This window comes from Sinocyclocheilus rhinocerous, unplaced genomic scaffold, assembly GCF_001515625.1.
Source record: "Sinocyclocheilus rhinocerous isolate Xijiao unplaced genomic scaffold, SAMN03320098_v1.1 scaffold919, whole genome shotgun sequence".
Classification (NCBI taxonomy): domain Eukaryota; kingdom Metazoa; phylum Chordata; class Actinopteri; order Cypriniformes; family Cyprinidae; genus Sinocyclocheilus; species Sinocyclocheilus rhinocerous.
Window position 1 is genome coordinate 2,825,353 of NW_015637585.1, and position 10,940 is coordinate 2,836,292.

Genomic DNA, 10,940 nt, shown 5'->3' on the forward strand with positions numbered 1-10,940 from the left:
GGGGTTATTTTAATAATTTCAGCTATTTTTTTTGTCTTGTGGACTAAATGTAAACATCTTTTATGTAAAATATCTTACTCAGGTCAGTACTGAATGAAAAATAACATATCTCTCTTATTTTGTTAAAATTATTCAAATTTTCACAGATTCTGCAAGGGGTTCCCAAACTTTCGCATGCCACTCTATATTATATATACAAAGACATTCAGAACATTTATTTTGGTTAGTTTTGACTAATGCAATATGTTTTACCAATCTTTTTTTTTTTTTTCTTTAACCAATACCATTGTGCCGGAAGAATGTTTTTCCCCTTTTTATGTTCTGTCACATACTTATATGCATTTTGACCAGTTATGTCTCTACTTTCATTACCTTGACCAATCTAGTTTCTCGTTTCATTCATGTTAAAAAAAGGCTCCAAGTGGTCGTTTGGCCTCAATATCACTGATGGGATGATATTAGAAGAGCGAAGTGTTCAGTTTCAACATTTAGAGCTGCTCGCTGGACTGTGCAGGAAGTCAAAATTGAAAACATCACCTAGTTTGAACTGCGCTAAAAGATATGCGTCCTCATCATTTCCTTGAGAGCTCCTCTTTCAGTTTTTTGAGGGCAGCCCATCTTTCTCCATCTTTCTCTACCTCCTTCACTTCCCCTGTCATCTCAATTTCCTGCTTTCACTGAAAAGCTCTACAGAAGCATCACAGCAGTTGGTATGTTAAAAGTTTGTGCGGATCTCGCCGGGACGCATTCGTCTGGTTCGACGCTTTCATCTTTATCAGCGGGACCAGTATGAAAAACAGCCTTGATCGTGTCACTATTCCTTAATACATTCAGCCCTGAAATGAGGGCACCCAAAACTGTAGCGCTGAGAGTTTAGCGGCTTCCATCGCGGCCCCCTCCCGGATCAAAGTCAACGCTTGTGGATAATTTAACGTGTGGGGGAGATTTTCATCCTCAAACTGTGGAAACGTTCAGTCCCAGCTATGAGAACAATTTTAAGTTTCAGTGTACGGCAGTGTTTCGTCTCCTTTCTTCGTTTGGTTTTTTCACAGCACAAGTGAAAATTTAACTAGACTTTTCAGTAGAGTGGTACTCACTCATGCAGAAGCACTTCCTGTGTGGTTTCTAACGTTTTCTGAGTGTTTTTAACACATTCAGGTTAAAAGAGTCTATCCCAATATAATATTAGAATCTCTAGTTATTATTCAGGTCCATCTTATTGCTTAAAAAAGCACAACTCTACTCAATAAATCACAAAGTTTGAGGTTCATGTGTGTAACTTTGATACTTTGTTTTATGTTTGATTGAGATTTAATACTCGGGCATTCTGAAAAACCTTTTCTCTTCAAGAAATAGTTCCAAAAATCAAATACTTTGTTCTTCTTTGAAATAGAAGATATATAATTGTTTTCTTTTTTTTTTTATTCTCTCTCTCTCTCTCTCTCTCTCTCTCTCTCTCTCTCTCGCTCTCTCCCCTCTTCATGAATGCATGTGTGTGTATTTATATATATACATAATTAATATACACAGTATACACACATATATTATGTAAACAAAAACTTTTATTTTGGATGCGATTAATCGCGATTAATCATTTGACAGCATGAATGTTTATATTTAAATATGTTTTCCCCCATACAATAAACGGTCCAGTGTTGTTCTTCAAAATGTTTGATTCCTTTTGGGGTGAACTATCACTAAGTATGAGCTAAATTAATAGCGATACAGGCTGTAGCATACTTATAAATAAACATATTTAGGAAGGATATTGTTGAGGCATGCGTTAAAAACAAAGTGTCTCCCTCTGTCTCTTGAGGAAAAGGAGAAGAGCGAATGTGTTTGGGTTTGTTTGGATGTGTGAAGACTCCGTAGAATCAAAGCCAAATGCAGTACAAACCTGCCAGCAGCGATATCTTAACATAGCTCTTATGTTCTGTTGCTCTCTGTAGATTAGAAGCTTCATTTTGGATTTGAGGCTGATTTTTGCTCTTATGTTTTAAAGTAGTGTCAGATATCTAAGATTCAGCTGCCTGAAAATAACAGGATGTGGAATATTGTTGGTGTTTGTAATATTTTTGTTTACCTCCCTTGATACTTCATGGTTTAAAGGCATGCCGATGATGAAGGGGTTCATCAAGGGACCTGCTGTTGGTTTGTTGATCAGTTAAAGCATTTAAATAAGGTCTGAGATTTGTTTTTGTCTTTTGTAATGATATAGGAAATCTTGGTGGGGGGGATTGTGGGAAATTATTATTACAAGAATAAGTCTAATTCTGGCATCTCTTAAGACCTGTTCACACCAAGAATGGTAACTGTAAAGATAACTACAATAACTATAATAGCATCAATATATATGGACAATAACTTCTGTTTATTATAATCATGCATTGCAGTTATGCCATCTGCCGCTTTAAATGCTCAAGCTTTTCTAAGTCAGTTGGATTCTGATGGGAAAAAACTGGATGATCGTTTTAAATGTGATTCCAACAATTTCATTTCTCTGTGTCGTTATCGTTATTGGTACAGTTGGTTATTGTTATTTATATTGTTATTATCCTTGGTTGTAACGATCCTTATCTCACTCACTTTGTACCAAACCTGTTTGATTTTCTTTCCTCTGTGGACTATTTTCATCCTCTTTTCCTGAAGCTTTCTGAAAAAATTCTCAAAACACCATAAATGTATTACAAAAGTGGTTCATATGATTTGTGCACTATATTCCACGTCTTCTGAAGCCATTCAGTATCTTTGTGTTAAGAATTCAGCCCTCAATTCCAGTCATTATTTACAAAAAAATATTATTATTCACCCTAGATGTAGCAAAGTTTGTTTTGTGAATGAATCAGTTTTTTTGAGTCAGATCAGTTCAGTGATTCATTCAATGTCTGAAGGATTTGTGCATGAATCAGACTGATTTGAGAACATTATCAGTAAATAAATGTAAATTTCAGAATTTTCCTCACATTTCCTCTCTCTCTCTCTCCCTCTCTCGCTCTCTCCCCTCTTCATGAAAATAAAGTCAGTGGGGTCCAAACAATATTGGACCCCAATGACATTAATTTTATATACAGAATTCGTTCGTTCATTAATTAATTCATTCATTTCTTTCAAAATATCTAAAAAAAAAAAACACAAAATTTTCTATTTTTTTTTTTTTAATCAAAACAATAATTAATTAAAAAATTGTATATGGCATATAAAATAATTTTTTTAATAAGTTTTTGTCTTCATTTAGAATTTATAAAATAGAAAAAATAGGCTTTTTTAATATTAATGAAAAATTACAGTTTAACACAGTTATAAAATATTTTTTTACATGCACTGTTTGTCCAATATAAAAGTAAAACTTTATAGTATTTAGCTGACAATCTTCCAAAAAAAAAGTATACACATGTAATAAATAAATAAATGTAAAGTTTTAGTTTTTTAGTGCTGTCAAATGATTAATCGCGATCAATCGCATCCAAAATAAAAGTTTTTGTTTACATAATATATGTATGTGTACTATGTATATTTATTATGTATATATAAATACACACACATACAGTATATATTTTGAAAATATTTGCATGTATATACATTTATATATTTATATTCTTATATTTTATATTATATATAAATATATTTAATATATAAACATAACATATTTGGGTTTGTTTGGATGTGTGAAGACTCCGTAGAATCAAAGCCAAATGCAGTACAAACCTGCCAGCAGCGATATCTTAACATAGCTCTTATGTTCTGTTGCTCTCTGTAGATTAGAAGCTTCATTTTGGATTTGAGGCTGATTTTTGCTCTTATGTTTCAAAGTAGCGACATAGCGACATTCAGCTGCCTGAAAATAACAGGACGTGGAATATTGTTGCTGTTTGTAATATTTTTGTTTTCCTCCCATGATCCTTCATGGTCTAGAGGCATGTTGATGATGAAGGGGTTCATCAAGGGACCTGCTGTTGGATCAGTTAAATCATTTAAATAAAGTCTGGGATTTGTTTTTGTGTTTTGTAATAATATAGAAAAGCTTGGTGGGGGAGATTGTGGGAAATTAGTGTTGCGAGAATAATTATGATTCTGTCATCACTTAAGGCCCATTCACACCAAGAGCAATAGCTATGAAGATAACTACAATGATAACTATATTAGCATCAATATCAATGGACGATAACTTCAGTTTATTATAATAATGCATGCAGTTATGCCATCTGCTGCTTTAAATGCTTAAGCTTTTGGATTCTGATGGGAAAAAAGCAGGAAAAACATACTGAAAGTGATGCTAACAATATCATTTCTCTGTGTTGTTATCGTTATTGGTACAACTGGTTATTGTTATTTATATTGTTATTGTTATAGTTATTGTCCTTGGTGTTAACGATCCTAACTCACTTAGTTTGTTCCAAACCTGTTTGGTTTTCTTTCTTCTGTGGACTATTTTCATGCTGTTTTCCTGAAGCTTTCTGTCTTTAAAAACTACTCGGAACACCATAAACATATCATAGATGTAGTTCATTTAGTAGCCATTCAGTATCTTTGTATTAAGAATTCAGCCCACAATTCCAGTCATTATTTACAAAAAATATGATTACTGGCCCCAGATGTAGCAAAGTTTGTTTTGTGAACGAATCAGTTTGTTGATTCAAATCATTTCCGCAATTCACAAAAAATGGTCAGAATGATTTGGCCAGACTGATTTGGGACGATTACCAGTAAATAAATGTAAATTTCCTCACATAGCGCTGTCATATGGCTTCAAGAAATGTGGTTCATAAGCCATGTGGATCACTTTTAGGATCTTTTTGTGTTGTTTTAGTGTCCATTCAATGCAGTTTCTTTGAGGAAAAACAACCAGTCGTTTGTGTTCTACAGAAGAAAGTAAGTCATACAGGTTTGGAACGACATGAAAGTGAGTAAATTATGAAAGACTTTTCATTTTTGGGCAACTATTTCTTCAACATGGTGTTTTTTTTTTCCCCTGGTTGTTGCCTTTTCGAGTGAGTTTTCAGTACTCAGCATTCGCTTTGTTTTGCAACTGTTTCCTCTTAAACTGTGATTAGTCCTGTCTGGATCACCTGTTAGTTTGCTTGTTTTGAACCAGTCTAATTGGAGTTAATTGGTGTAATTGGTGCTCCAGTGCGATGCTGGTTTCCAGCTGAACTGAGTCGTTGAGCAATGGTTCAGACATGACAGCACATGATCTGCAGCAGAATGTCTTGTAATGGCTCCTCTCGTGACGCTGGGAGTCGGCGCAAACAAACAAAAAGATCATAACACGGAATCAGACACCTGCCGAGTTTTCCTCCCTCTCCTAAATGTACAAGAGCAGAACGCGAGGTAAATAGAGCTGATTAACAGGCAGCTCTAATGGCCGCCGCTGGGCATGTATGTGTGACAGTTAAATGGTGCTCTTGACAGATAGATGCTTAAGAGCCACGCTTTCCTCCATTGTTATCGTTTTGCAGACCGTAATGAGTCTTTTGCCGTTAATGGGCCCTTCCCGTGTGGAGGGGTCTCGGAGGTAAGCGGTAATTGTGTTCTGCTTGTACCTGATGGAAATGCCCAATGGGGGTGGAAAGAGACTGAAAGCAGGAGAAGGAATGCAGATGCTCAGTCCTGGGGAGGTTAGGAGACTAAAGACATATAAAATAGGCTTAATTAATTAAAGTTCAGTCTTGCTTTAATTTCATCCTTGAAAGCTGGGTGAAGGAGGTTTCAATAGAGTTGGTTTGAAAAAGCACAGTTCAGTGGTTTAGTAGAACAGCTCTGTATCTCAGCTGGATTTCAGAGATTCTTTGGGGAAAACAGTACGATTTTGATCAAGACAGTCTGTTCAGAATTTTAGAACGGCGTAAATTAATCTTAAAGGTGGAGTGTGTGATTTCTTGCCTTTAGTTGAATTTCAAAATGACTGTTTTCAAACAGGTTTCTCAAACACTTCATCCATTGGTTGCTGTGTTTATACTTTACCTTCAATGGGATATAACACCGGTGAAGAGACTAAGATTTTATTTTCTTTCATTTTTAAAACAATTTGTTTATTTTAAAAAATATTGAAAACTGAAATTTTAAAAATTTCTAAAAAAATGTTTTTATTAAAAGTAAACAAATTTGTCTTGCATCTTCATTTAGGTTTATAAAGTATTGAAATTAATATTTTATAAAAAGTTTTAAAAATAACAGCATTTACTCAAAATAGAAACCTTTTGTAACAATATACACTACCATTCAAGTTTAGGGTCAGTACATTTTTTTTTCTTTTTTTTTTTTATGTTTTGTATTTATTTCAAATATATGCTGTTCTTCTAAACTGTATATTCATTAAATGATAGGTTACTAATATATATAAGCAGCAAAACTGTTTCCAACATTGATAATAAATCAGCATATTAGAAATATTTCTGAAGGATCATGTAACACTGAAGACCGGAGAAATGTCTGGAGTAATGGCTGATGAAAATTCAGCTTTGCATAACAGGAATAAATTATATTTGAAAGTATATTAAAATAGAAAACAGTTATTTTAAATTGTAATAATATCTTACAATATTACAGTTTTAATATATTGTTTTCAAATGTATGTAGCCTTGGGTGAGCATAAGAGACTTCTTAAAAAAATGTAAAAAAAAATCTTACTGATCCCAAACTTTTGAATGGCAGTATATAATACATTCAACAAATTCAAAAAGAGAAAATTAAAGGTCATAAGATTGAGGTTATGAAAAAAACCTGTTTATTTATATTTATCTTAGAATTTGAAAGCTAAATATTGTAAAACTTCAAAATCTTCGATTATGTCTGTATATTAAAAAAATGGATAGCTGATACATTTAGGATTAGCTAATGTTTCATCAACAAGAAAAAAAAAATACAGGCCGAAATTTCCCCACTGAGCGATTGAGCTGAAAAATGTCACCGTGGTCGTGACGGCGACTGTGGTTATTTTCAGCGTAACAGGTCAAGCGCTGAACTGGGCTCTTTATTCACCCGGAGGCAGGCGCCTTGTGTTTCTCGATGGGTTCAGTGGTTTGGAGAAGAAAACACCCAGTGAGTGTTTGGCATTTACAAACTGCATTCAGTGCTATTGGTCTGGGCACATACGGCAGGACAGGTGGGGTGGGAGTAGAGGCTGACCTTTCAGATGCATGGAGGGTGTAGTTATTGCACATTATATAGTCTGTAGGTTGCCATTTGTCAACTTTTCAAAAGCTTGTGTGCAACGCAAAAGCACAATGTCCTTGTTTCCACTGCTAGTGTGAAGAAACGCGTCCTCATGGTGTCCACAAAACTCACGAATGGCTGCTGGGAACACCGGTAAAGACTCCAGCTGCCTGGGCGCCATCTTATCTTGCAGTCTGTCCATTCATGTGTATTTGGAGTCAGTGTCGATTAGAAATAATTGCTAAGGACATATGACAGACTAATCAATGTGTATCACAGTATGTAGAGTCTCTCGTTTCCTGCACAGAGAGATAAACTAATGAATTAACCGGGTTGTGAAAGTGGTTTTTAAAAATGTGTGGTACACTGGGGGGTTGTTACTGCAGTTATAGATTTTTTTAATCTATAAATCACGGCTGTTGAAAATGTTTTTTTTTTTTTCTCTCCAAGTTTTTCTGATCTGAATGAGGCTTAAGTCTTGAATATATGCACACTTTATTATTATTTGCTTTATTTTTTTATATATATATATATATATATTGTATATTATTTAATATTATTGTTACCTTTTACAATATTATATTTTAATATTAAATATTTGACTTGAGTAATTTTTAGTCTTTTTATTCAGTTTTGGATCCTACTTTATTTTATTATGTTATGTAATTTGTGCGTTTTTATTTTAGTCCAAAGCTAAAGAAATAAAATAATAATATATATAAAATTAAATAAAAATGAATAAATATAAATGTCTACTACTTCTGTTAGGAAGAAAGGGATAGAAAGGTAAAAACCATGGGCATATAAAACCCGTGACCACCGGCCCTGCGGCTCTGAAGGGTTATTAAACTCCCAGACTGGCATCTGGACTGTGTGTCTGGTGATTCCCTCATCGATATGGCTGATTTAAAAGTGTATTCCAAGCCTGTCCCCGACTGGACACAAAACTGGATGAAGGACACACTGTTCCTTTAGCTTGAGTGATCTGTTTCTAGATTAAAAATGGTAATTCTGTAGATAAATCATCGACCAGTGGCTCTGAAGCTTGAAAAAGAACAAGAAAGTGTCATAAAAATAGTCCAACATGAGTTGTGCATTATGTTCCAAAGCTTCTGAAGCTATACAATATTTAATACTAAAATTTAGGTCATTATTCATAGAAATGTTTGTCTTTCTCCTATTACTGAGCTTTTCTGAACTGTGTTTTATAGGATTATAGAGAACATTGAGTACAGGATCCACTGTGACACTAAAAGGAACTTTTGTATTTTCTATATGCTTAATGAGTTGAAAATGTACCTTATTATTAAATTATGAAGTGTATTGGACTTCAGTATGTAAACAGTAGATCCTCATTTCCCATAAACCTGAGAAAACTTTAATGCTTTTAGATTATCTCTGAGTCTAATTTGGTTGTTTCCCTAAACTCTGGAAGACATAATGATTAATTTCAGTCATTGTCTCCTGTCTGCCAGCCCTCCGGGGGTCAGAGGAACGGTAAACGTCCATTTAGAGAAGCAAGCACGTGTGTAAATCTCTCCGGCACTCTGTGAAAACAGGACATTTGATAATGTTTGTGCTAAAAGAGCGTGGGAGTGTTTGTTGTTTTCAAGCACTAGCCATTTGGAGACTTAAAGCTGCTTTCCAGCCTCCTGTACTGTAGGTTTTATTGTTATTTATTTCTAAATAACGTCTTTTTCTCAGCTTTAGGAAACCGGATTGTCAGCAGTCATTTCGTGTGATGGCTTGTTCTTCCTAACTTTTATAAGCAATTCCATTTCAGACACTTTTTTTCATAACTGCTGTACTTTATCCCCATGATGCACCAAACAGATAGATAGATTTATATTTCATAGGTTTTAAAAAATAATTGTGGGTATTTGATTTTATACCATGGTATACTACCACAATACTTTTCTATAAGGCTACTCTCTCTTAATCTCTCTCGTTCAAAGCACAAACCGCAATCGCCCCGTTGAGACCAAGCTCATAGACCAGTGGTTACAAAACCAATTACCAGCAAACACTGTTCCCATGAGCCACTACAATAAACTCAGGAGAAGAACAGAACATAAACCAGCTGGAGAAGAAGAGAGGTTTGAATCCATCCATATAAACCAGAGACAATCGCACAAGAGATCAATAAATCTCCGATCAAGTGCGGCATAAATGAATTTTGAAAGTTACTCTGTGCTGTAATTGTTATAAGACTCACTTTATTCAATAGTGAGGGCAGCACAGCCATAAACCGAAACAGATCCTCTATATTGGATTTGCATCAACTAACCACAGCAGACATGCTGTAAACATCATCACCAAATGCAGAACGAACTGCTGACGCTATGTGTTTTGGTTAATATTGTTCTTTATTGCATTTATGTTTGTAGAATTTGATATTGTGTTGGCAGAGGGCAAGGATCTGATGCACAGAAAATGAGTATGCTTGAGGAGAGAAAGAGAGATGGAGACAGTGAGACAGAAAAGCAGGGGTTGAGGCGCGGGTGAGTTGTATTCAGCTGTCACTCAGGCGGGTTTTATGGGTCTAGTACATACTATCAGTGTCTGGATGACAGTCACACCCTATCAATCTCTTCAAGACACTCTCTCTCTTTCTCTTGCTGGCTGTGTGTGTGTGTGTGTTTGTTTACGGTCAAAGGGAAGTGCAAAAGCATCATGTTCAGACTGATGGAGCATGTGCAACCGTTTTGTAAAGTAACACCTTTTTTATGGCCAATGAGTTCCTGATTGATATCTAATACAATTTCCGTTGAAAGTTGAAAATACTGATTTCTCTGATTTTTATTTTGATGAACGAATATTGATTCTTATTGCTCTTTTAGTCTATGCTGTTTAATTTGATCTTTCACTCACTAAACATTATTTGTAGTGCACCTAGCATCAAAAAATCACAATAAGCTTTGCGCCTTCTTACTTTTGATACAAAACAAAGTCAAAGCTTTGAAGTTCTGTCCATTTTATTATGAACAATTTGTTTGTTTGATTTATTTATTCTATATAGCCATTCAGTGATCATAGAAATATTATATTAATACAAAATATGAATTATATTTATGCTTTATCATTTTACTAATTAATATTATTATTTTACTTAATTTTTACTTTGTTTTATTAAATATATTGTGTTTACTATTATTATTATTATCAATGGTTGTTGTAATTTTAATTACTATTTATTATTATTATTTTCTAAATATGTAAAATGTGGCAGCGGGTGTACAAGAAAAAGTGTGTGTGTGTGTGTGTGTGTGTGTGTGTATAAGGAAGGGGATAGGAGCTTCTGCTGTTCTTTAGATAAGAAAATTACAAATTTATCACAAAGTTCTCTCTCACACACACAGTGAGGCTACACAATGTGTGGAATGGTAAATAACTTGTGTGTGTGTGTGTGTGAGAGAAAGAGAGCACACTGCCAGTAATTGCTAATGTGGAGCAAAGATGGGCAACAGAGCATGAACGAGAGAGCGAGAGAGAAGGACTCAAAGGCCGTGGTTCAGAGCAGGGTGACACTTTGCTTGAGTCACCATTTTAAAAGCATCAGATGGAAGTCTGGATGATGTGTCGAAGCAAACTGAGAATGCTGGACAAGATATTGTATTAATAGCCTGTGTGCATATAAGGGTGTCTTATTCACAATTTTATATAGATAAAATATAAAGAAATATATTTATAAGTATTCTAATTTGAAAATATTTCTATTCTGTAGTTATTTTTAAATGATGTTTTTTTTATATTTGTTTATATATACGTACAGATAGATAGATAGATAG

The 10,940-nt window shown here is 34.4% G+C and overlaps 1 protein-coding gene across 1 annotated transcript in view; it reads left to right on the forward strand.

The window, feature by feature from the left end:
• The window catches only part of LOC107749216 (ephrin type-B receptor 1-like), a 226,455-nt gene that overhangs the window by 173,185 nt on the left and 42,330 nt on the right, over positions 1-10,940 (forward strand). The window contains exon 6 of the mRNA XM_016564311.1: positions 9,410-9,454. Within this exon, the coding sequence (XP_016419797.1) occupies positions 9,410-9,454 (45 nt within the window). The remainder of the gene's footprint in view (positions 1-9,409; positions 9,455-10,940) is intronic.